Below are 27,395 nucleotides of genomic sequence, written 5' to 3'. Positions count from 1 at the left end.
TGACATCGTGGTTCAGCCTCTTTTCCTCTCAAATGTCTTAAAACGGATGAAATAATGTCAGTAGAAATGACAGAAGATGAAATTATTACATACTTTAACACTTTACTGAATCTTTCAAAACGATTTAGCTAACATGGTGTGGATGTTGTTCAGATGAAACGCTGAATGCTGAGCTCAGTCTGTAGAGATTTTTTATTGTTTTCATCAGAATCAGCTCAACTAATAAAGAAAAGCAGAACAGAGGAACCTGAAAGCAGAAACAGTCAATATTAGTGTTGGACAGTTAAAGGCTTTAACATCATTTTACTCCTCTATTCATTTACATGTTAGACTGAAAGGGGGCGGGGCCAGAATCCCTTATTTGGGCTGAAAAATTACGTCACACTTGAGAGACAATTTGACAATGTAAATCAATGATGTCACACATTACATTTCCCTTGATTTTGAGATGAAATGACTCACAACTTATAAAACAGCAGAACAACAAATGTGTTTATTTTATAGTAATTATTATCTGATGAAAAAAAATCCTGTTTGCTTGTTGGAAAAGATGAAGACCAAACAATGTTCATTTAGGCTAAACTTTATTTCAGAGAAACAATTATAGAAAATTAGATAAATGTTTAGCTTGGAATGATGAGAAGGGAATAAAATACCAAATAAAACAAAGATAATATTATATAGATACCGATATATATTGATAAAGATATATAGATGATATTTTAACCTGTCAATCATCAACAACAGACTCTAAGATGAACAACCATAACTTAATTCTGTCTGGTTTCATTTCTCATTCATTTCATTTTCACAATAAAATGTTCATGTTCTTGTACATGTGTGTTGTTAAAACCCTGTTCAGTCTCCCAACACACAGAATACACTCTGTTTACACTGACTGATGGATGTTTGTTTACAGTAAAATGAGTAGGAAACACTGATGAAAATACAAACGTTAATATTCTCACATTAAGGTGTGTGTGTGTGTGTGTGTGATCCTGTCCAGAGTGAACTATCATTTCAGCAGCTGTCTTTGGTCAGCAGTCTGAGTGTTTCTCTCTCCCTCCTCTATCTGACAAGAGACACTGAGGAACCGAACGACCCAAACCAAAACCCAGAACCAGACCCAAACCCAAACCAAAACCCAGGGTAGAGTGGTTCAGTGAATGTGGAGTGGATGGTGTGGATGTGGCTCAGTGTGTCAGAGGAAACTCTGTAGAAGGACAGAGAGCCAGCAGGCCAGTCCAGATACACTGCTACTCTGTTAGAGCCAGAGGAGGAGGGGGAAGGTATGACTGTTGATCTGTTATTGTGACAGACAGAGTAACTGTTATCAGAGCAGAATAGACTCCAGGACTTTTTATTCCATCCAAGCCTGCAGTCAGCACCCTCTCCTCTCCTTCTGATTCCTCTGTAAGTCACTCCTATATAAACCAGTCCTTTCCACTCGACCTCCCAGTAACAGCGACCAGTCAGACCATTTCTACACAGCAGCTGATGACAGAAGTCAAATCTCTCTGGGTGATCAGGATATGGCTGCTCCTCTCTCACCTTTGTCACCTTTCTGTTGTCTTCAGACAGGAAGAGGTTTCTGTTTGCTGTGTTTGGGTCCAGTGTGAGTTCACAGGCATCTGATGGAGAGAACAAGACACAATACAGCAGCAGCTTCTCATCTAATACACCTGTTGTGTTTATTATCTGTTGATTTATTAACAGATTGACTGTTCATTTCTTCAGTTTCATGATGACACATTTTGTCAGCCATCTTTTTTTCACAGTGGGATTAGAATAAATAGATGTCACATACATGAGATTTCTATTTAAGTAGAAACTGGATGTGTGCTGCTTTGTTTTCATGAATATAAAACTAAATACACACTTACACTTCCTCAGACCTGGTTTCAACCTCTGCTCTCCACCATGGTCCACACTATGGGGTTAAGTAAAGTCAGACCAGCATAATCTCTTCATAATGGAAACAAATAACCTTCATATCCTTGAAAAGTGATTTTCTGATTTTCCATACAACATCACTCATATCCACCATTAAACATTAAACAGTATTTGTAAGATACATTTGTTGTTAAAATATATATTTAGATTATATCGATTTATTGATTGTTTTGATTAATATTGATAATATTTAACATTTACTTGTGTAACATATACTTTATATTGTCTTAGATTAATGCTCGTCTCTCTTTAGCTAATTACTGTCAGCAGAGAAGCATCAGGTGGATTGTACATTTACATTTTCCTTCAATAGAGAGAAGCTGTTGAGCTAGAGCACAAATGAGTTTTGACCGTGGCTTTGAACTTGTCCTTTACTGTGCCTTTTTTCCTCATCCCTTTGTTTGATGAAGTAAACGGTAAAACAAAGACTGTGGAGTGAAGGGCCTTTTTTAGAGTCACCAATCAACAGTTTAAGTGAGCTTGATACATGAAGAATGAAGAAAGCTGAACTTTCAGTGTTTCTCATCTTCTCAGTGTGACAGAGAAAATGTGTGTGACTCTCAGCCTTCTAGCAGACGTTGCCTCTCCATACCTGAGAGAGTCCAGTCTCCAATGTGGATCCTCCAGTCCAGCAGAGAGCAGCTTCACTCCTGAGGCTCCTGGATGATTGTAGCTCAGGTCCAGCTCTCTCAGATGGGAGGGGTTGGAGCTCAGAGCTGAGGCCAGAGAAGCACAGCCTTCCTCTGTGAGCAGACAGCCTGACAGCCTGCACACACACACACACACACACACACACACACACACACACACACACACACACACACACAGGCGGATTATGAGACAAAGGGCCCCTGGGCTCCAGTGTTGGGCGGTAACGCGTTAGGCTACTCAGTGACGCGTTACAGTAATGTGATTACTTTTTTCAGTAACAGTAGTGTAAGGGATTACAATTTAATTACATTACAGTTTCTAATCCCAGTAACGCTCCGTTACTGCGTTACTTAAACCTGAACCTCCGAACCTTTTCTGTTCTCTCCTTTGACATTTTCAAAGGTTTTTTTTTTTTTTTTTCCAATCCCTGTTTGTTTTTTTCTTCATATCTTCAGGACATGCAGCAGGTTTACGTCGCTACTCGCTAAAAAAGCTCAACAAAAGCTGGAGGGTGAGGGAGAGACGCAGACTTTCAGCAGCTGGAAGTTTTCCCGTTACTTTGAATTTATCTCAGTCAAGGATCAAAGAACATTATCGTCCGTTGTAAACTTTGTGTGGCAGCAAAACTCTTTCCACAGAGAAAAACACAACATCCAGTTTATCAAAGCATCTGATACGCAACACAGCAACGTGAAACTCAGGGAAAAACAACCCGACAAGGAGCCTCCACTGCCAACGACAAACACACTCCGACTAAACAACAGATCTGGATTTCAGAGCAGGACGCTGGTGGACAAACAGCTACTCAGCAGAAGAAGAAGTGATGGATTATTTGAGGTCAGGAGGATCTGGGATCGAGACCCTCAACCGGTTCTCAAACATCCAAAACATTTACATGAAGTACAAAACCCCGACCCCATCTAGCGCCTGTGGAGCGGCTGTTCAGTTCAGGAAGTTTGCTGCTCACCTCCAGAAGGAACAGACTGTCTGACAACAGGTTAGAGAAGCTTCTCCTTATGAGACACAATCGTTGTTTCACTTCTGAACAGCAGGCCTGGCTGTGGTCAGGAGCTGCTCTTACTAGTTTTCTCCTCAGTGTTTCAATAAAGGGGATCCGTTTTAAAGTATACGCAGAGCCAATCGCACAATATCACCTGAATCTCAACTCAGGATTTACAGCTCACAATTTACACACTCAAAGCCAACAGCATGTTAGAAAGACACCTATCTGAATATAGTTTTGGAATCCGTTTAAGTTTCTAACAACTGAATGCAAGTCATGTTGCAAATTAAATAGCAACAACAGGTAGACCTCTGAAGGCTAAACAAATCATGAAATAGTCTTACCTAACACACCCGTTAATCTAGTGAGGATGGACATGAAAGTGGAAGCCTATAAGCTTATCTTTTTTGAAAGATGATGATAACATATGTAGGATACTAGGCTATTAAAGACCGATTCAAATTCATATTCAAAACAGTTTTTTAAATACAAAAGTGAGATGAACATAAAAAACTAAAAATAAACAATTACAATGGAATTACAAGGTGCAAACACATATTATTCTAGGCCTAAAAAACATATTTTAAAGTGCAAAATGCCTCTGATTGCCTGCAATGCCCCAAAATCTACTGTCTGGCCACACAGCAGCTGCATGGTATATGAGTCAGTGGGCCCTACTGACAGATCAGGAGTGGAAAACAACATTTTGGGGTCTTGGTAAACCATGACTTTACATTACAAGGCCTTTGGACAATAATGCAGCGCTTTACTGCTAAAGCACTATAGATAAACTGAGGGGAACACTCACTGTGACAGAGCCATGTTGACACCTTCAAAACTAATGTTTAGGTTATTATAGGGGGAAGTTTGGGGCTTTGGTGTTGATATAAATGACTAAGCCCTTTGACTGCAGGGCAGTAAATGTAAAGTTAGTGACAGCATCATCATGTATCAGGCTCTGGCTCAGGGGCCCCCCTGAGCTCTCGGGCCCCTGGGCCTGTGCCCGGTCGGCCCGTTCAGTAATCCATCCGTGATCGGCTCTGTGGCTTCAGTTGGTTCAGTTTGACAGTTTGCTCAGTTTGTGACAGTATCTTAGAAGTCCTTTCTGCTATTTTAGGTTTCAGCAACTGATGCTGCAAGGAGAGGAAATAGTGAAATATCTTCAAGCTGATCCATGCATTCATCTCCAGCAGAGTTTGTTGACCGTCCCCAGAGGCAGAACAAAACATGCGGAGGCAGCACTTTCTTATCACGCTACACAAAACTGGAATAAACTCCCAGATAATATTAGACATGCCCCTAATCTGACCATTTTTAAATCTAGGCTAAAAATTTACATGTTCTGTGTTGCCTATAGCTAAGTCTCCTGCTATTTTGGTATTTTATTTTCATTTTATTTTCTTCCATTTTATATCTTTTATTACTTATAATGTTACGCACTTTAAATTGAAAGAGGGATTCCTATTGATTATTTTTATGACTTTAAATTAGGGATGTCAATGGTTAACCACCGAGAACATTTTTGACCGGTTACATGTCGGTCTATAGGTTAATTTGCATACACACTTCACTCAACTAGCAGTCTGAGCAGGGCTGCCAACTCTCACGCATTGACCGAGAGACTCACGCAATTGACACTTTTCACAGGCTCTCACGCCACAAGTCCATTTTCTCATGCAGTGAAAAACAAATTCATAACTGATAACGTCGCGGAGCGAAAAGAGACACTGACAGCCACGGACAGACAAGACAGAGCAGCACCGTGCAGCAGAGAGTTATTCAGACCATCGGGGAAAGCGACAAATATACACAAATCTATTATATCGTAAAACTTCAATTAAACGCAGAGTCACTTTTACTGGCCGGGTGTGGCTGCACGTTTTGACAAATAAAGGCCGGTCTCAATTAGAAGCCGGTTGCCATTGACACTGCGAAGCAGTTTTTTTTTTTTTTTTACTTGCACTCAAACATCACATTTGCTGATCGCCATGGCGGCACAGAGAAAAAAGTACGACCTGAAATTCAAGCTGTCAGTTGTCAAATTTGCTGAACAAAACTCAGGAGAAGCAGCAGCAAGACATTTCTCTGTTGATCTTTTTTCAGCTTTCATCCTTTCTAAGGTCGGCTACCGGTATTTTGATACGGGGCTCGCTGCATAATTGACGCCCCAATAATGCCATATAAAGTCTACCGGCTCTGAGACCGAACTCCTACTATCAGCAATAAGTCAAACAAAGCACATAATATTTAATATAATTCAATAGTGGAATCAAAGGCCCTGCTAAAGCCAAGGAATGGGAAAAAATGACTTGTGCTGTTAATGCAGTGTCGTCTGTTGTGCGTTCCCTTACAAAAAACAACTATAGGCCTAGTATTCCTATACTACATTTTAGATGAATACTAAATAAATGTCCCAACAAATCTATAATTCCCTATAGGAATATTATAGTGATACTACAGAAGACGAAAATACCATGATATTGTCAGGAATCCAGCCAAGGTCCATTGATCTTTTTCATTTATTCCATGTTTAGAGCCATATTCAGTTTATTTAGTGTTGCCTTTTGCCTGTCTTGTGTTCTGCTCTGTGTGTCTGTGTTCAGTTCCCGTACTTTCAGCCCCTCCTGCTTCAGCTCCATTGATTGGTTACCTGTTCCACCTTGTCTCCACCCCCTCTGCCAGCTCATCTCTGCACACCTGTCTCCACTTACCATTTAGTTTGCTGTGTGTATATATACCTTGTGTTTTTTGTTAGTCTTTGCCAGTGCGTCCTAGTGAGTTGTTCCCAGTGTCTGTTTCCTGTTTTTTTTGGTAACCTGCCTTGGTATGACCTGTTGTCTACCTACTAGACTCTCTCTCTGCTCTCTGTTCTGTACGGTTACATGGAGATTATGTACTTTGATTTGGATTTTTGGATCAGTAAAGAACTCCGAACTGCTACCCTTGCCTCTGCCTGGTGTGTTTCCGCTTTTGGATCCAAACTACAATCCTGACAGATATGGTCACTGTAAACTCACTAGTGAGTATCACAGACACTCTAAGTCCCTATCGGAGTTTTATAGGAATATTATAGGACTATAGTGAATTGTCGTTACTAATTGAAGTTTTACGGTAATGTAATTTATTCCCATGCTGCTCAGAGTAATCAGGACGTCAGCGTCTCTCCCTCTCCTCTCGCGCCGTGCGCACCAGGCAGGAGTGAGAGTGAGTTGCTATGGATACGGGGACGCTCTGTGTCTGTCGCTCTGAAACTTTCTCGCGGTTCCCAATAATAGGTTTTTAGGTTAGTATGCCTATGCAAAATCATGAATGTAAGTACCTCAATGCTGAAATCTAGTTTAGTCAGGAACACTTTAGTCACAGATGAAACCATTAACTGCTAATGGAAATACAGTTATATTTGGCGGATATGGCCCTGCTCGAGCAGCTGCCTGCTTACCCGGCAAGTATGCTGAAGGTATAGCAGGGGCGCCATGCAAATCCCCCCATGGGAGTGGACAGAGCAGAGCCAGAGCAGCAACACTCAGTAGTGAAGAGCCACCGTGGCTCGATTGCATAGACTATAACAGGTGGAGGCTGGGGAGGTGGAGGTAAAGCTTTACCAAGCAGCAGAGTGTGCAGCAGCTGTGAAGCAGGAATCAGTGTAGGAGGAGGACATTTAAATAGACCGCCTTGTTATGAGAATGGATTATGATTGGTGTGTGTGGTGATCAGCTGGTAGATGACTAGCAACGTGTGACGTCTGTGTCCTGCATGAACTAACGCGATGCTTCATTTCAGTCAGGAACACTTTAGTCACAGATGAAACCATTAACTGCCACTAGGGCTGTCAAACGATTAAACAAATTAATCTAATTAATTACATGCTTTATGATTAATTAATCTAAATTAATCACATATAGCAATATTTGCCATGAGAAGCATTTAAAAATATTTCCATTCAATCAATGAACATTATAAACTTTAAAGGTCAACATCTCTTTTATTTCCCATACATTCAGAACGTTCTTTTCACTGTTCATATGGAATAATGGCCATAACAATCAAAAATATGACCTAATGCATTTTAATTGAGGAAATAAAAAATCAGAAATGTTTCAGCAAGAACAATAATGGAAATAAGTCCATAAGTTTCTCATTTTATCCTTGAAATTGTTTTGACTGTCAATGTGTCATATTTTAGATGCCAAAAAAAAAAACGAAACTAAAATTACTTAGGCAACATAGACCAACAGTATGGTGCAATTCAATTCAACTTTATTTATATAGCACTTTACACACAACACGGTTGATCCAAAGTGCTTTACAACACACACAGAATAAAAACAAAAGAAGAACAAACACAATAATAGAGGAGAAAAATCAGAGTGATGATAAATAACAATAATAATAGTAATACCAGTAAAGGCACATGGTCACACAGAGCCCAAAGTGGCAATAGAGACTTATGGGGGAATACCCGAGGTAGTTAAGCCAAGTTAGGCACAGTTAAAAGCTAGTGAGTAGAAGTGCGTTTTAAGATGACTCTTGAAAATCTCAATAGTGGGGGAGAATCGGATGGTGGGAGGAAGAAAATTCCAGAGTTTAGGGGCAGCGATAGAGAAGGCCCTGTCCCCATAACACTTAGTCCTGGATCTCGGGACAGACAGAAGTCTTTGGTCAGACGATCTCAGTACTCTGACAGTGTGATATGGGGACAGGAGTTCTGTAATGTAAGAGGGGGCGAGACCATTTAACACCTTGTAAGCAAACAACAGGATTTTAAAATTAATTCTGTAGCTAACAGGCAGCCAGTGTAGGGAGGCAAGAATGGGAGTAATGTGCTCCCTCTTTTTTGACCTTGTCAAGACTCTTGCTGCTGCATTTTGGACTAATTGAAGACGGGATAAACAAGACTGAGTGATACCAAAATATAATGAGTTGCAGTAATCAAGGCGGGATGATATGAAAGCATGGATGACTTTCTCCAGGTCAGAAGTAGAGAGAATAGATCTGAGTTTGGAGATGATGCGGAGCTGCATGAAGCTTGTTTTTACTACCTGATTGATTTGTTTGTCAAACTTTAAACCTGTGTCAGATACGACTCCAAGATTTTTTGCATGCGGTTTAACAGAGGGGGCCAATGGGCCAAGGTGAGGAGAAATACTGCTGGTCAAATGCTGTGGTCCAAATAAGATAACTTCAGTTTTATTCTCATTGAGCTGAAGAAAGTTTGCAGCCATCCAGGTTTTGATGTCATGAAGACAGTTATTGAGGTCAGTTAATTTGTTGTAGTTATTAGGCTCTAGGGGGAGGTAGATCTGTGTATCATCTGCATAACAGTGGAAGGAAATGTTGTGTTTCTGAATAATGTGGCCTAGCGGTAGCAAATAGATGGAGAACAGGATCGGACCAAGTATGGAACCTTGGGGGACACCACAGGACATGGGGGCAGAGGAAGAAGATGAGTCGCTAATAGAGACACTGAAAGATCTGTTAGATAAGTATGAATAAAACCAGTTTAAGGCAGAACCGGAGACCCCCACCCAAAGGCTTAATCTCTGAATGAGAATGGAATGATCTACTGTATCAAAGGCTGCAGTTAGATCTAGGAGCCAGAGGACAGAGCAGTTACCTGAGTCAGCAGCTAGAAGCAGGTCATTCGTTATTTTCAGTAATGAATTTTTGGTTAAATACTACTTTCTCAAGGATTTTAGAAAGAAAGGGGAGTTTGGAGATTGGTCTGTAATTATTGAGGACTAAAGGATCTAGATTCTGTTTTTTTAAAAGTGGCTGGACCACTGCATGTTTGAAAGATTGGGGAACATGGCTGGTTTCCAGAGAGCTATTGATAATTGAGAGAATGCTGGGGCCGATGGTGTCAATAACTTCTTTGAAGAGTTTCGTTGGAATAATGTCGAGAGAACAGGTGGAGGTCTTCATAATAATAATATAATAAGATAATATGATGAAGTTCTGGTAAAGTGATGGAATTCAGGGAATTTAGGAATGCAGTGTTCTCAGAGGAGATGGTTAGGCTATTTACTGATGGACTAATACTAGCTCTGATATCTAGTACTTTGTCTCTAAAGAGGTTTAGAAAATCCTCACATTTAGAGACAGACACTTCTAAGCAGGCGGTGGGAGTGGAGGAGGAGACAGAGTTTAAGACACTAAAAAGTACCCTGGGATTATGGCAGTTTTTGTCAATAAGATTGGAAAAGTATTGAGCCCTGGCATTTTTGACAGCCAGCTGGTATTCATTCAAGAGATTCTTGAGAATTTGAAATGAGATCTGCAATTTATCTCGCTTCCACCTCCGTTCTGCCCTCCTGCATGCTCTCCTTATTTCTCTGATATTACTGTTATTAAGCCATGGTGAGCCCAAAGGCTTACGTTTTTTAGTTTTGACTGGTGCAACAGAATCAAGGGTGGCCGAAACAGTATTGTTGAATAGTGAGACAAGTTTCTCTGTGCTCACATGAGATGGTGCAGCCTCGATTCTGGTAGTGGTGGAAGCCTCTCTATAGGCTTCTGCAAACCTAGTGGCAGTGGAAGTGTTTAGAATGCGGGAGCGGAGAAGAGCAGGGTGGTCAGGAGAAGCGTGTGGCAGATAAAAGTCAAAAAGGATTGCCCTGTGATCAGATAGGTGAAAAGCTTCTATCACAGGGCTGGAGATAGAGAGACCTGAGGACAGAACTAAATCTAGGGTATGGCCTTGGGTTGGGCCATTCACAGATTGTTGGAGACCAAAGGATTCAAGTAGATTTATAAAATCACGAGTCATGGCTTCAGAGGGACAGCAAATGTGGATGTTGAAATCTCCGAGAATGTCGTATAATTGTCGTATTTCGGAGCAATGTGAGAGAAGAGATCAGAGAATTCACTGATAAAATCAATATTGGGCTTAGGGGGTCTGTATACTAGTAGGCAGAAAACTGGCGGGGTGCTATCTATCACAAAAGCCAGAAATTCAAAAGATGCAAAGGGGCCTATAGAGATGATGGAGCACTTGAGGGCATTTTTGTGAATTATGGCAACCCCACCACCTCGTGCATGTGACCTGGGTTGATGAAAGTGAGAGTAGCCTGAAGGAGTGGCTTCAATGAGAGGGGAGAGGTCATCAGGGGTGAGCCATGACTCAGTGATGAAGAAACAGTTTAGATTTTGGGACACAATAAAATCTTGACAGATAAATGATTTGTTTGACAGTGATCTCACATTTAGCTGACCGAATTTGGAGGGGGGGGGGGCGAGGATGGAGTTATAGTGTGTGTAATGGTAATAAGATTGTCATAATTTACTGAACGGGATATTTTGGAGACAGCAGTACGGTGTCTGAGTGTTAGACAGATTGGGATGTGATTTACAGGTAGAGCAGGTGAAGGTGAGTTTGACAGTCCATGCCCCATGATTGGTAGGGGATGAATTTGGCCAGATGTTGGATCAATTTCACTTGTAACAGGAACCCTACCAGTAAATTTACAGTAGCAGTGAACATTATTTGGAGTGTGGGTTACCTCATGGTGGCATGGACTGACTCAGACAGTCTGATGGGCATTTTGCAGGTTAACCAATGCATAGTCAATGTTTGCAGAGAGCAGCTTTAGCTTTACCTTTAGCTCTGATGTTCCTTACCATGGAGCTTCCAGTGATCAGTGTTGAGGGCCGAGGCAGAGAAGGGGAGAGTGGTAGTGGTGGTGGCAGATCTGACCGGGGATGCACCTCCGTGCTCCAATTGTTTTGCCTGGAGAGGCGAGACCAGGAATTTCCAGGCCGTGATGTGGTAGAGGAGTCAGTCGAGGTGACCACAGGAGGCTCGGCGGTGGCGGGATGGGAGACGGCCGCTGCAGCAGAGGAGGAACCTGGTGCGCTGCTGTCGTTGTAGCCAGCGGAGGATAGAGCGGGCAAGGCGCAAGCAGCTGCGGGCGCAGCTCTTCCAGACTTCGGGCCAGCAGCGGAGCGTGGGTCCATGGCTGCATCCACGGAGAGATCCGCTGGATGTATCGGTGCTTCACTCTGTAGAATTGCGAAGGGGTTTGAAAGATTGAGGCGGGGTGGTGAGACTGCCTGGTGACCATTCTTCTTCTTGTGGCCCCTGACCACTACCTCTGTCCAGGTAGCCGGGTGATTGGGAGTCGAGCAGGAGGAGGGTCGTGGACGGGTTAGTGGATCCCACAGAATGGTGTCGGATATAGCCGAGTTCATCGCTGATATCTTTTTAGCTTGAAAAGAGGCAGTCTTAATGAAGCTGGATAAGAGACCATCTTTCTTTCTAGTCTACGGATGTCTTCCTTGAGGTTGGTTATGCTTCTGTTCGCCTTCTGGAGCAGCTGGCAGTCGTCACAGGGCATTGTGTCCGATCCAGCTACAATCGGATTATTGTGAGGGAGAAGGATGTCAGTCTCTCAAGTGGTAAACCACGACTGACACATGCAAGAGAAGTCCGGAGTCTTGGAGGGATACGACCTGACGAAGGTCTTGGAGCAGCTAGCTACTTTGGCTAAAAACAAGCCGGTGCTAGCTAGCAGCCAGTGCTAGCTAGCAGCAGATATCGCTAGCGGTACACACACACACTACGTCCGTTCGCTGTCAGTGTACTCCTTTGAGCAGCTGGCAGTCGTCACAGGGCATTGTATCTGATCCAGATACAATCGGATTATTGTGAGGGAGAAGGAAGTCAGTCTCTCAAGTGGTAAACCACGACTGACACAGCAAGGCGAGTCTTGGAGAGATATGACCCAACAAAAGTCTTGGAGCAGCTAGTTACTTTGGCTAAACAAGCAACAACAAGCCGGTGCTAGTGCTAGCTAGCAGCAGATATTGCTAGCGGTACACACACACTGCGTCCGTTCGCTGTCAGTGTACTCCTTTGACGCACTGGTAGTTGAATAATCCTGCGTTCTACATACCGAGATGAAGATGCAGTTTGCAGTATTTGCAGTATTTGCCCATCTGTGGATCTTTCTGTGGTTCGGTCTTTAAACAGCAGCTGCAGGAGTTCTGTGAATCTGCACTCACTTCCTGCAACAACTAAGCTCTCGCGAGAACTGATCCACTATTGAGTGGGTGCAGTTTAAGACACAAGGCATAACATTTTCATTTCACTGAACATAAAGAGCATCTCAGGCCACAATTATAACCTAACAATAGGCTAACAGTCTCTTTGACCTCAATAGGATTTCTCCAATATCTTATATGCCAAAATAAACTTAGGCAACACAGACCAACAGTTTAACATATAGCCTAGTGCAATTTCAAATCCAGGGCATAACATTTTCATTCCATTGAACATACAGACCATCTAAAAATAACAGTCCCATTGACCTCAATTCCTCTTATTTCTCCAATATCTTGTATGACAAAATAAACCCAACCAAGCAAAAATCTCTGTGGCAACATAGGCCATAACAGTTTGATTTATCAACATGTAGTGTAACTTAACAGTAACGGACCCATCGGCCTCACAATACCTCTTACTTCTCCTTCAGCCAGTTGCTGAGACAAACTAGCTTGTTTACATTCTCAGAGCTCAAGGCTGCCCTCTTCTTTTGAACTATGTTGCCTGCAAGTGAGAAAAGTCTCTCACACGGGATAGAAGTGGCAGGAGTGGCCAGATATTTGCGAGCCAGGGCAGACAGCTGTAGATGGGCCCCTGCATGAGTTGACCACCACTGCAGTGGGCACTCTTACATGCTGATGCTGGGCTCTGCTTTATAGAGGCTCAAAGCCCTGTTAGGCCCCATTTCGTCATCTGAATCTGAGTCTGAAGCCAACAGCAGGAGGCTCCTCTTCTTCTTTGCTGGCTCCTCTGAGGGCTCCGGAGTAGCTCTGCTGGGTTTTTCTTGCAGCAGTGCCTCAAGGCTGGTCCACACCTCTTCTCTCTCTCCTCTTAGTAGATACTTTAGGTCTTAAAGTAGAATACTTTAAGACCTCCATGGTGCGGTACAGGTGGCAGAGAGCAGGCAACACCAGAGAGCATGAAACATAAGTCTCACCCCCAAGGAGCTCAGTCACATATCTGCAGTGGATGATAAGAGATGCATACAGTATTATATTAGAGATTTACAAGTGTATATTTAATTTAGGAAAAGCAATTTATTGTACCAATTCACAGTCAATTCAAAAGGCTTTGCCAAAAAAAAGGACAGTAACAAGTAAATCCCATTTTAATAAAACAATTCCCGATGTGGGTGTGTGGGTGCTTTTACCTGCATGGTTCAAGGAGGGTCTCCAGCCTCTGCAGCTTGTCCCACTCAGATGTGGTCAACATGACCAGCTTGTGTTTCTGTCGGCCCAGAGTAGCCTTTACAGCCTCCTGGTTCTTCAGGAGACGAGAGATCATGGCAAGCGACGAGTTCCACCTTGTTGAAACATCCTGGATCAGTTGCTCTCTCTGTTGCCCAAGTCCTGTTTGCTGCTGGTGTAGTTCCTCCGTATTGGCGGGGCTGTGTTTAAAATGCCCCACTATCTTGCGACACTTTGCCAATGCATCACCAAACCCGCTGTCACCAAGGCAAACAGTGATGGTTCTCTGTAACATGTGAGCAATACAAGGCATGTGGTCGAATGGAAGCTTGCTGACAGCAGCTACCATGTTTCACGTGCTGTCTGTTCCAACTGTGGTGACCTTATGTTGAACTCCCCAGGCCTCCGCCACAGACAGAAACTGCTCGGCGCAAGCATCAGCAAAATGCCTGGTGACCGTCTTCAGCATGGTTAATGCAAATGACTGAAGTTTCCACTCACTGTCAATGATGTGTGCAGTCACACCGAGGTAATTGTGATTGCGTACCGAGGTCCAATGATCCCCAGTCAGGGCAATATATTCGGCTTCCGCCAATACATCGTCTTTTGCTCTCTTTTCAGTGTCGTAAAGCTGTTGGATTTCGGACACAATTGTATTTCTTGATGGCGGTTTATAAGTTGTGTCAGAGGACGCAATCTGTAACGCCTCCGTTAACCCCCTGTCCTCTACCACCGAAATTGGCCTGCAGTTCATTGCAACCCATTTAGCGATTGAGTTGGTTAATTTGTCACAGGTAGACTTACTCAGTTTGCGTCTGAACGCCTGTTTGAGTGTGGCTTGACGAGACTGGTTGCTCACGTTAGCATCAGGGGCTGTGCTAGGTCTGACCTCTGAGCTTGCTGCTAAGTGCTTTGCGTTGAGGTGATATTTCAGGCTTGAAGTACTCCGATGGTACGAAAATTCCTTACTGCAGAAATTGCACAGAACGGTGCTCCTATCAACAATTCCATCTGGGCGTTTTTTAAATGTAAAATTTCCATTCACTGGGCCAAGCAACGTTTTGTCATCTGCTTCCAACATGGTTACAAAGCTGCTGTGGACGGTTGTATGTTCAGTGACGTATACGTCACTTATACACCTATGGGCTCATGGGGCATAATAGCGCGTGATTAATCTGTGTTAATTATTTTGACACGTTATTTTTTCTATGATTAATTAATCGAAATTAACACGTTATTTTGACAACTCTAACTGCAACTAATGGTAATACAGTTATATTTGGCGGATATGGCCCTGCTCGAGCAGCTCCCTGCTTACCCAGCAAGCATGCTGAAGGTATAGCAGGGGCGCCATGCAAATCCCCCAAACCACAGAACCATATGCCAAACATAACTGGTGCAGCCGATTCTTAGTAAGTTACCAGCTGATCAATAATGAATGATCAATGTGTAGCAAGAAGCTTGTTGCAGAGCCTACATGAAAGGATGCAAGCATGCATCCTGATAGGTAGTGTTGTAGTACTCGAGATCGGTCTTGGTCTCGAGACCGGTCTTAAGACCACATTTTGCTGGTCTCGGTCTCGTCTCGGACTCGACTGCATTTTTACTCCTGTGCAGTAACATCATTACCTGCCGGTGCATTGTCTGATTGATTTATTTTTTTACTGTGATTGGATATAAAACATTTTCCCTTCAAATTGCAACCGATAACTTGGCTTATTTTAAGTTTGAAAGTTTATTAACCATTAAACGCTGCCTCACCCCCCTCTGAGCTGCGCCAAGATAGAGAACGCAGGATACAGGAGGAGAGAGCACCATGTGTGGCTGAGGAGGAGAGAATGAGAATAATACAATTTGCCTACAGAAATCACAGAGAGTTTTGCAAAACAGTTCTAAGAACAAGCACCGATTCCATACAGGCACATGGCGCGTTCAATTCAATGCGGTGCATTAAAGCATTGCGACAGTTATCGGTTTAATTATAATTTCACTAATGTTAGATGTTAAATTCCACAAGGTAATAACGTTACCGTTAAAGTCTGTAGTGCAGCAGAAGACGTGTTATCAGGTTACTGTTTATACCGTTACTAACACAGGCGAGTAAATTGTGGAATTTTAAGTTTCACTTTCGTCTGCACAGCGGGGCTCTGGCAGATTGAGTAGGGGAGAGCGGGGCAAGTTGTCACATTGGTCAAAGTCAAAACACTATAACATAAAAACAATTTGTAGCCTACACATGACAGTAAGTTTATGTTTCTTCTCATTTCAGGAATCAAAATAATTATACATTGTGACATAAAAGCAAGGGTCAGCTATAACCTGATAATAATTTTGAATGTTTTAGTGAAGCTCTGTGCTCAGGGTGTTTTAACACTTCTGTTTCATTCTGCCCACTGTCTTGAGCCTTTCCAAAGGTCAGTGAAATCGAATTGCAATGTTTCAAAGGATTGCCTTCTGTCACTGAGTACATACTGTACATCCATTTGTATTTTACTTAAATTGCTAAATAATGCTTTCTTTCTTTTTGAATTTTAGCAGAGAAATGGTGTAAATGTTGAGCCATCACTCTGATTACATGGTCTTGAAAATGGACTTGCATTGGTCTGGTCTCGGTCTCGACTCGGTCTCGCCCCCCTTCGGTCTTGGTCTTGACTCGGTCTCGCCCCCTCAAAGTCTTGGTCTTGACTCGGACTTGATACGCTCTGGTCTTGGTCTTGACTCGGTCTCGGTTTAGGTGGTCTCGACTACAACACTACTGATAGGTCATTCTACTGTTATGTGTAATATCTATGTGTAGCAGCAAGCCTGCTGCAGACCTCAGATATTCATTATCTGAAGAATAAGGATGCAAGCATACATCCTGAAAGAGGTCGTACTCCGGTTATGTGAAATATCTATGTGAGCAGCAAGCCTTCTGCAGACCTCAGCTATCACGTACTGCTTCTTGGGAGGGATGCAGGCATGCATCCCGTGTGAGGTCATACTACCTAAATCAGAGCAGTGAAACCCAGTCAACCACCTTATGCAGCATCTCTTATGTCATATGCAATTTATGACCACAGCAATAATATCATTTAGGCTATATGCATTCATGGCTTTGAGCTGAGACAATATCAAGAGTCCAGTCGAATATAAGGGAGAGATTCTTTAAGGAGCGCAAAAAATCAGTCTTGCTCCAAAACAGAGCTAAATGTTGGCATCACAACTGGTTTAAAAATCATGTAAACAGAGAAAATCCTCCACAGGTCAGGTGTTTATTTACTGACATTAACCTGCATCAGGGTCTCTGCAGATATCAGCAAATTGAATTTAATGCTTAAGACCTTTTTAATACCACTTTTAAGACGTTTTAATGCCACTCCGAGCCATAACTGGTCACACCAATTAAAGTTACACAAAAGAAGAATGTGAAAGCAAAACCAAGCACAGTGTTGATGACAGTGTCGGAGCACAACCACGCCTGGAAATCTTTCTCTTCCAGCTATTGTAGTGAAAATTTCCATTTTCCCATTTCTGGATTTGCTAGCCATCTCCTGTGCATCTGTTTGTCTCTGCTGACTTTCCCACTCATTTATCACACTCATTTCACTGTAAAGTTCCCAAGCATCCAGTAATGATGCATCAATTTTGTTCCAGCCTGAATCAGTCTGTCAGAATTATAATGTTCCACGGTTCCTACGGTATGGCTATAATAAATCACAATTAACATACAGATGGTTGTGACTGGCATTGATCAACAACACTTGCAAACCCCCTCTGATATATTATGGTTATTTTGTGCAACAAGCCAGTAAAATATTACTCAGTATTGCTAAAATGATAAAGAAAATATGTAAGACCTCTGGGAATCTAATTTCAGACTTTTTAATGCCATTTAAGGCCTTCATTTTCGCAACATTGTTTTTTTTAATGACCCACGGATACCCTGCTGCATGTAAAGCAGGATTTAAATCTGTTGAACAGACTGAAGAATCCTGACCTGAGAGACTGTTTGAAATGTGTCAAATCAATTGAAATAAACTGTAAATGGGTCTTACCTGAGAGTCTCCAGTCTACAGTGTGGACTCTCCAGTCCAGCAGAGAGCAGCTTCACTCCTGAATCCTGCAGGTCGTTGTTACTCAGGTCCAGCTCTCTCAGACTAGAGGACTGGGAGCTGAGAACTGAGGCCAGAGCTTCACAGCTTCTCTCTGACAGATTACAGTCACTCAGCCTGAAGAAATATTAGTGATGAAGACGGACAACAACTTTGACATTTTTTTTCCCTCTGTATGAATATTAGGTTTACTATATTGAATCTATCCAGTTTTCTATGCACTTACACAGATTTATTGGAGGCTTTGACCACTGGCAGCAGCCTCAGAAGAGCCTCCTCTGAAGCAGAGTATTTCTTCAGGTCAAACATGTCCAGCTCTTCTTCTGATGACAGTAAGATGAAGACCAGAGCCGACCACTGAGCAGGGGAGACTTTCTTTCTGGAGAGACTTCCTGATCTCAGGTACTGTTGGATCTCCTTCACTAGAGAACGGTCATTCAGCTCATTCAGACAGTGGAACAGATTGATGCTTCTCTCTGCAGAGGGATTCTCCTTGATCTTCTTCTTGATGTACTGGACTGTTTTCTGATTGGTCTGTGAGCTCCTTCCTGTCTTTTCCAGAAGGCCTTGTAGGAGAATCTGATTGGTCTGCAGTGAAAGGCCCAGGAGGAAGCGAAGGAACAAGTCCAGGTGTCCATTTGGACTCTGTAAGGCCTTGTCCGCAGCACTCTGGCAGAGCTGATTTACCTGAGATTTGTCTCTTGTTAGTGTAGACCACCAGGATGTTGACTGAGTTTCTGACAGCAGATTGACACCAGAGTTGATGAATGAGACGATGATATAAACAGCAGCGAGAAACTCCTGAATGCTCAGATGGACAAAGCAGAAGACCTGGTCCTGGTACAGCCCACGCTCCTCTTTAAAGATCTGTGTGAACACTCCTGAGTACACTGAGGCTGCTTTGATATCAATGCCACACTCTGTCAGGTCAGCTTCATAGAAGATCAGGTTGCCTTTCTCCAGCTGCTCAAAAGCCAGTTTTCCCAGAGAGAGAATCATCTTCCTGCTCTCTGGATTCCAGTGTGGATCTGTCTCAGCTCTCCCATGATACTTGACATTCCCCTGTTTGGACTGAACCACCAGGAAGTGGATGTACATCTCAGTCAGGGTTTTGGGCAGGTCTCCTCTCTCACTGGTTTTCAACACATGCTCCAGAACTGTAGCAGTGATCCAGCAGAAGACTGGGATGTGGCACATGATGTGGAGGCTTTGTGAAGTCTTGATGTGGGAGATGATTCTGCTGGCCTGCTCCTCATCTCTGAATCTCTTCCTGAAGTACTCCTCCTTCTGTGGGTCACTGAAGCCTCTCACCTCTGTCACCATGTCAACACACTCAGGAGGGATCTGATTGGCTGCTGCAGGTCGTGTGGTTATCCAGAGGCGAGCAGAGGGAAGCAATTTCCCCTTGATGAGGTTTGTCAGCAGCACATCCACTGAGGTTGACTCTTTAACATCAGTCAGGATCTTGTTGTTCTTGAAGTCTAGAGGAAGTCGACACTCATCCAGACCGTCAAGGATGAACACAACCTGGAACTTGTCAGACCTGCAGATTCCTGGGTCTTTGGAGTCAATAAAAAAGTGATGAAGAAGTTTCACCAAGCTGTACTTTTTCCCTTTCAGCAGATTCAGCTCTCGGAAATTCAACGGAAACATGAACTGTATATCCTGGTTGGCTTTGTCTTCAGCCCAGTCCAGAGTGAACTTCTGTGTTAAGACTGTTTTCCCAATGCCAGCCACTCCTGTTGTCATCAGTGTTCTGATTGGTTTATCTCTTCCAGGTAAGGGTTTAAAGATGTCTTCACATTTGATGGTTGTTTCTGGTCTCACTGGTTTCCTGGATGCTGCTTCAATCTGTCTGACCTCATGTTCATCATTGACCTCTCCACTCTCTCCCTCTGTGATGTAAAGCTCTGTGTAGATCTGATTCAGAAGTGTTGGGTTTCCTGCTTTAGCAATCCCCTCAAACACACACTGAAACTTCTCCTTCAGATCAGATTTGAGTTGATGTTGGCAGATGGGAGCAAATGTTTCTGAATGAAGAAACAACAAATGAAATCAATGAGTGGATTTCAGTGTGGATGTATATATTTTCCCACTCCATGATATCTATTCAGCTCATCAGTAGTGGACAAACATGTTCTGACTGTGTGTGCAGCCCAGAAGAATTGTATAGATCTGATGCAGATGTGTACAGCATATTTACAGCAGAGTTTAGAAATGTAAACATCTTTCATTTTCCGCCATTTCCTCTTTCCATCATGTTAAACCTGTTAAAAGCCTCTTACTGCTCTGCAGAAAGTCAGCCAGCTCCTCCTGCTTCATTCTCCTCAGGAAGTGCACAGTGATCTCCAGAAAAGCCTCTCTGCTGCTCCTCCTTTGCTCTTCCTCCTCACCGTCCACCACCTCCTCATCCTCCCTCTGCTTCTCTGAGCATTCTGGGTAATCTGGACTCAGAACCCTCTGGACCCTTTTCAGCTCATACTTCACAAAAGTGACAATGTTCTGCTCAAGAAGCTGGAACAGAATACAAAATCGTGGAACACAACATCACATCCATCTTGCATGGTTTGAAAACCCACTGGTCTAAAGAGTGCAGCATGGAGACTATAATGACCAGAATGGTTGTCTTGCATTTACTTTGTAGCTGAAGTAAAATGTGTTGTTGTACATTTACACACCATAAATATGGAGTCCAGGTCTGTTTGATGCTCCTGAGCAGACTGACCACTGGGAACCTCTTTCCTTTGATGGTGAACTCTGTGGAGAAAACATTAAGTATTAGGTCTCCAGATAACAACACATACACACAGACACAAACACACACACACACATACACACAAACACACTCTGTTTAAAGTGTCGCGTTCTGGGAGTGAATTTGACGATGGAATGTGTGTTCCGGTTCTAAAAAACAGTACATGCAGAGCAATACTGATGTTTTCACCGACGCTTAAACAACTGGTTTGGTTCGTTTTATCACCAAAGTTTGCTGTGTTTGGACCTTCAGGCCAATCACAGTGCATCAAAAACGGAAAACTCCACCCAACCGGGAAGCAGGGTCACATTAATCAAACGCACAATCAAATGACAAGCACAGAGAGTTTAATCTGAGCAGTGGAGCTGACAGGCTGTGTTGTGAAAATGTCGAGAAAGAAGAAACTAGACATCCTGTATTATTTTCAACCCAATGTGAGTGATAAAAGAATGTGTTCAAGTGAATTTAACTTGTAAACAGACAGACATGTCATTCTCATTTTCACATGATCCATCTTTGTAACTGAAATTACTAATTTACAGTGTAGTTTGCTACCAGAGAGTGAAGGGATATTTAGCTATGTATTTGCTATCTATTGTTATTTGATTGACTGTAGCCTAACGTTAGATGCAGTGGTGTATCATATATTATCTTTGAGTTAATCTGAATATAGTAATTTAAAAAGTCTCCTATACACAGCCATCAGTAACTTCTGAATATGTGCACTACTCCATTTGGCAGCCAAATGGAGGCAGAAGAATCAGTCTCAAATTAGAGGAGACAGACCAGCAGAGTTCAGGTGACTAGATAATAAAGCTAAAATAAGTGTATTCCTGGTTTTGATAAAGCTGTTGTTCATGCCATAAAAGTGATGCCCATCTCATAACTGGTACCCTTGTACACAATAATATTCAGTTCATAAGTAAGTATCACAATTGTGCATTAATTTAGACCAGTGATAAGGAACTATGTCAGAGCAATGTGGTTATCTGAAATTAATCAACACCCCTCCAGCCAATCACAATCAATTCATCCAGCACATGTATAGATAATATTAATGGATGATATTTTGAGAACTGATTTTTTGTCATGTCATGTTTCCTCTAGCAGGAGGAAGTTGAGCCAGTTTTGAGGGAAGTGGCAGAAAATAGTAATACTCAGGTATGTTCACCTTCAAATGGGAAAATGCTAGTAAAATATAAAACATGTCAACTGTATTTTTTAAAGGTAATGTTGTCCATTCTATCAATATCATAGGAAGGACAACAAGAGATTGAGGGAGTCAGGGTCAGGGAGACAGCAGAGAGCAGCTGACCAATCAAACCCCAGATCCAGGCAGGACTCTGCACCCATGGCTTCACTACAGCCTTTTTCTGTTTATTTTGTTTTCAGCTGTCAGTGCTCAGTGTGATGGAAATCTTGCATCAAACTATAATAATTATGTAAAACAATTCCATTCCATTATAACAGAGGCATGTTATAAGATCTTTAATTTGATCCATTTTCAGATCCAAGTTAACCACTGTACAGCGATGTGTAACTTGGCTTGTAACGCAGTAGAGCCCCAAATGCGACCCAGTTTGTTCTGTAGGGTAAAATACATCCAATGTTCCTCCCCGGTTCAGCCCCACATTACTTGGGCTCAGCCCCAAATGTATTCAAACCTTGGTGACGCCCCTGCTGTGCTCCACATCAAAACCATTTCCTTTTGCACCAACCCTTACTGTCTAAATAAATAAAGCTACATGTCTTTCATTAATGTATTTATTATTAGGCTACACCAAATTCAAATGTGCTTTAGTCTACATTAATACCCTCTGCCTTATGCAGTCAGCTATTTTGCACTGTTCTAAGCAAATCCCAGACAACTGGTCAACAACACAGTGTGGTTTATGAGCCTCTTCAAAATTCAGTAAATATTTTCCCTCAACAGGTGAAATTATAATGGTCAGCTGGGTCGATATCACACACCAGCCTACATCCACAAGGCAGCCTGTCAGTCACAGCTCTACTGAAATGGCAGCATTACAAATAATATATAGAAGAATATACATTCAGAATCTACAGGAGACAAGATGAAATGAACTGTTGGAGGCTATAAACTATGTGTTTTAAAATTAAGGTTTCTTCAATCGACATGTTCTGCTTTCAGCTCAGAAAATTGATACTTCCTTGAATCGACCTGTGATGCCTTATGATTCTTGAAGTTGATCTTCAAGTAGATCTTGAAAATGTGTTGTCATGAAATCCTTTGGGAAACACGTGAAGATCTCAAGAACTCTGCTGAAGTAGTGTGTGAAATATGTTGTGAGTTTTTAAGATCCGTCCTTATCAGGACAGTCAGCCCTGATTATTGGATGTGATGTTTTGAAAGAGGAAACTAAATCAACAGAGTATGAAGGGCCGGACCAATTCTATATCTCATGACTTCATACCTCTTCTTAGGAGAGATGGATAACAACAAACTCATCTGTTTTAAATTCTTACCTTTGCTCAGCAGAGTGGTGTCCATCTTTGAAGTTAATAGGGCGACGCTTAGACCGGTCACTCTTCATGGACACACAGCTGGGTTCAGGGGAGTCTGGTCTCTCCTGCTGGATCCTGATAGAAACACAGGATTGACAAAGGAAGGGTCATTTTAACCTCAAGAAAATCAGGATTTTGAGCAGAAGGTCACCAGTTCAAATCCCAGAACCAGATAGAAGATCTGTGAGAGGAGAGTGAATGAGTAACGTTCTCCCCTTCCTCATCATTGTAGCTGGCAAACTTTCCTTACATGAAAAAGGTTAAAAAAAACAAGATCGATGTTACATATTATTGTTAATATCTTACTCTCTTCAATTTACAAGTTCCCATTTGGCAGACACTTTTATCCAAAGTGACGTATAGGAGGGGATGTTTTTTTCTTTACAATGCTTTGTTAATTCTAACATTATATAGTAACATTATGTTGACTTACCTTGTTTTAGAAGAATGTTGTCTTTTAAAAGCAATAGGTAGCTCCATAGACCAGTCGCTCTTCATGGACACACAGCTGGGTTCAGGGGAGTCTGGTCTCTCCTGCTGGACTGGGCTTCAACACAACAGAGACAGAGCTTTTACTCTGAATAATGATGCTGTAATGATTTCACTGCTGAGCTCTGAGATGGAGAACAGTCATGGACAGTTAGAGATCCTCATCTTACCTCTTAGCTTTGGTCTGGCTGTCATGTTCCCCAGACAGAGTGGTTTTAGAGGGAGGGAGCCCCTCCTCTCTCTCCTCAGACTGACTCATAGTAGAGCCAACACCTTTACACAAACACATCCAACATGCTGTTAGCTGGACTGATTCATTACAACAAGGTTTCAATAGGATATATCACTTCTGGTGTAGTGATAATTCCTGACATTAAAATGCCAAATACACAATGCACTGAACTTTCTGACCTGGCTTTAAAAGTCTTAAAGCATTTCAAATTTTACTCTTCAGTTTTAAAGACACTGTAGTCACCCTGTTTATGGTTTGTTTTTGTTGTCCCTCAGAAATAAAAATGTATTTTACCTTGGAAGATGTTTGCCTTATGAATTCACATCCAGATCAAGTCACAGAGACTTTCTGCCTTCATCTGTAGAGGAAACACTGACAGAGAAGACGCTGCTTATTCTCCTTCATCAGTTCTGGGTTTCTGTCTTCATTTGATCTGAGGCTGCTGTCACTTCCTCATAACTTCACTATCAAAGTCTAGAAACATCAGTCTGACACCAAACTGGTCTAACCTGAGGCCAGAATCCATGTCTGAGGCAGAGAAATCACAGATCAGGTGATGTAGCTCTACTGTGTGTCCACTAGATGGAGACATTAACCACATCATCTACAGTGAACTGAACAGCAGACCAGCACAGAGATGTAATGCATGGAGGAGAAATTTATATTGCTTTAAAATTCAATAATAGAGCAAGAATGAGAATGTAGCCTAGATCTAAAATCTGTCTGACGTCACACAAAATCATAGCTGCAATATCAAAAAAGTTTATTGCTGAGGTAGAGCATGTGAGAGGAAGTTAAACTCTTTCATTTTATTATAGCAAGAGATTTTACACTGTAAAAACTCATAGTGCAATCAACTCATCTTTATCCATTAACACAATGTATATAGATGTGTTTGTCAATTTCAACTTAAAAGTGCTGGTTATGAGCTCCATGACTTAAAATCATGAGTTTGCATCTAGCGACTTAAAATTATGAGTTGAAAGAACAGCTTATAAAGCATTCACTAAACTCAACACTGTTAGTTTATTAGCAGACTTCCCAGTATGCATTGCATTCGGTTTAACTCTCCAGAAACTCTTCCTTCTTCTGGTTTGAATGAAGTTACAGGATAGAGACTTGTTATATATGTATGTTTGCTGAATCATAGGTCATTTTCTTTTTTTTTTTAAATCAGAAAAATCTACTATCTATCTTATCTATGTATCTGGGAATTCACAATGAAGTAAGTTTCTCTCTGATGCACATGACAAGTACAATCCACTACAGGTAAGTGTATTGCAGCTGCATACTGTATGCTGAGCTGTGTATTAATCATGTGATACAAGAGGAACTGGAACTTAAACCTAGCAAACCTTGTGAAAAAATAAATAACACTGGATTTCAGTTCATCAGTTAAAGCATTCAACTTGGAAATGTGAATCAGCATGACTAGACATTTGTTGATTGAACTTATTGTCTTAAGTTTAAGCTTTTCTACATTAGAAGAACTAACTAATGATCTTTGACCTAACTATTCAGTACTACTTCAGTCAACTCACAATTTTAAGGCAGCAGGGACACTAACCTTTTTTAAGTTGAAACAATAAGTTTTCTTTTACAGTGTACGGTCGTCTGATTACGTTGTGTTAGTTTGCACTTTATTTTATGACATTTATTGTATTTTAACGTAGCCTATGTATTGCTTTATGTTTGTCTTGCTGCAGCTTTCGTTGTCTTGAAGAAGGCATTCAGTGAAATAATACATGAAAAGATAGTTTCCACAATATCATTAATGTTGAACCTGTGTGATAAACCTTATTAGGGCCCGAGCACGACTTCGTGCGAAGCCCTATTGAAATTGAAGGAATTATTATTATTAGGGCCCGAGCACGACTTCGTGCGAAGCCCTATTGAAACTGAAGGAATTATTATTAGGGCCCGAGCACGATCTCGTGCGAAGCCCTATTGAAACTGAAGGAATTATTAGGGCCCGAGCACGACTTCGTGCGAAGCCCTATTGAAACTGAAGGAATTATTATTATTAGGGCCCGAGCACGACTTCGTGCGAAGCCCTATTGAAATTGAAGGAATTATTATTATTCTTTTTTTTCGCCGGCCAAATAAATCGGCCTTTTGAGGGCCTAAACGTGCTCAAAAACTCACCAAACTTTGCACACGCGTCAGAAGTGGCGAAAAATTTGATATTTTATGGGTCTCGCGCATGGGCGTGGCAAAATGGCTCGATAGCGCCCCCTACAAACGATCCCTCGCCGTACGTTTCCCCTAGACGTACGAAATTTGGTAGGCACGTGTATCATGTAAAGACTTAAAAAAAAGTCTATTGGTACCATGCGTCTAAACCCAACAGGAAGTCGGCCATTTTGACATTTTTGGCCATTTTTGGCCATTTGCAGGGGTCGTACTTTAACGAACTCGTCCTAGGCGGTTGATCGGATCCACGTCAAACTCGGTCAGCGTGTATAAAAGACCTGGACGATGAAAAGTTATCAAAAGCTTGAGTTTTCGTCACACGGCGTGGGCGTGGCGTGGCGTGGAATTTCCATGTTTCGCCACGAAACAGGAAGTGGATTGTAACACCACTGTACATGGTCACATCTGGCCGAAACTTCACACGTTTGATGAGAGTCCCGGCCTGAACACGTCTACATGCCGATATTCGGATATAGTCATAGCGCCACCTACTGGCGACAGGAAGCTGTGTGTATTTGCAGCGGTCGTACTTTAACGAACTCCTCCTAGGCGGTTGATCGGATCCACTTCAAACTTGGTCAGTGTGTATAAAAGACCTTGACGATGAAAAGTTATCAAAAGCTTGAGTTTTCGTCACACGGCGTTGCCCTGGCGGCGCGGCGAATTTCGATGTTTCGCCGTGAAACAGGAAGCTGCGATAACTTGAGTTTACATCGTCCGATTTGCACCAGATTTCACATGCTGGACAAAAGTCTAGGCCTGAGGACATCTACACGCCAATTAGGAGTCATAGGCATTGCGCCACCTACTGGTGACATGAAACAGGAAGTGGGTTGTAACGTGGCTGTACGTGGTCAAATCTGGCCCAAACTTCACACGTTTGACTAGTGTCCAGGCCTGAGGACATCTACACGCCAATTAGGAGTCATAGGCATTGCGCCACCTACTGGTGACATGAAACAGGAAGTGGGTTGTAACGCGACTGTACTTGGTCAAATCTGGCCCAAACTTCACACGTTTGATAACGGTGCAGGCCTGAACACATCTACAGGCCGATATTCACTTATAGTCATAGCGCCACCTACTGGCGACAGGAAGTTGTGTGAACTTGAGCGTACATTGTTCGATCTGCACCAGATTTCACATGCTGGACAAGAGTCCAGGCCTGAGGACGTCTACATGTCCCGCGACTGCAGCACGCCCCGACTTGCACACAGAGGCGAGGGCCCGCTCATCACTGCTTGCAGTTTTAATTATTATTATTAGGGCCCG

At 42.4% G+C, this 27,395-nt stretch overlaps 1 protein-coding gene and 1 pseudogene across 2 annotated transcripts; both read right to left on the bottom strand.

The window, feature by feature from the left end:
* Positions 1-163: 163 nt before the first annotated feature.
* LOC139663526 (NLR family CARD domain-containing protein 3-like) lies at positions 164-24,418 on the bottom strand. 2 transcript variants are annotated; one of them, XM_071542221.1, is made up of 11 exons: positions 24,225-24,418; positions 23,869-23,971; positions 23,643-23,756; positions 23,171-23,284; positions 20,607-20,685; positions 20,214-20,442; positions 18,155-19,958; positions 17,872-18,045; positions 2,546-2,719; positions 1,884-1,930; positions 164-1,631 (listed from the first exon to the last, which is right to left on the bottom strand). In XM_071542221.1, exons 2-11 carry the CDS (start codon positions 23,955-23,957, stop codon positions 1,069-1,071), a joined length of 3,387 nt encoding a protein of 1,128 aa, XP_071398322.1. In that variant the 5' UTR covers positions 23,958-23,971; positions 24,225-24,418; the 3' UTR covers positions 164-1,068. The 2 variants fall into 2 exon arrangements, with proteins under 2 accessions (XP_071398322.1, XP_071398323.1); XM_071542222.1 differs by lacking the exons at positions 164-1,631; positions 1,884-1,930; positions 2,546-2,719 and adding an exon at positions 4,236-4,281.
* On the bottom strand, positions 12,542-15,257 carry LOC139663528 (E3 SUMO-protein ligase ZBED1-like; annotated as a pseudogene).
* Positions 24,419-27,395: the final 2,977 nt, after the last annotated feature.

This window comes from Centroberyx affinis, unplaced genomic scaffold (assembly GCF_046629955.1).
Source record: "Centroberyx affinis isolate AG114_WGS23_722 - 3 ecotype Tasmania unplaced genomic scaffold, CSIRO-AGI_Caff_v1 ptg004041l_1, whole genome shotgun sequence".
NCBI classification, from domain to species: Eukaryota; Metazoa; Chordata; class Actinopteri; order Beryciformes; family Berycidae; genus Centroberyx; species Centroberyx affinis.
Note: the sequence above shows the minus strand (reverse complement) of the source record. Positions and strands in the feature narration are given on the sequence as shown.

Bases quoted from the DNA above. Each gene is read 5' to 3' on its own strand.
- LOC139663526 (XM_071542221.1), bottom strand. From the start codon at position 23,957: ATGAGTCAGTCTGAGGAGAGAGAGGAGGGGCTCCCTCCCTCTAAAACC. The intron at 23,285-23,642 runs GTAAGTCAACAT...TGTTTCTATCAG, and splicing joins CAACATTCTTCTAAAACAAG to GATCCAGCAGGAGAGACCAG. The intron at 2,720-17,871 runs GTAAGACCCATT...GTGTGTGTGCAG, and splicing joins TGTAGACTGGAGACTCTCAG to GCTGTCAGGCTGTCTGCTCA.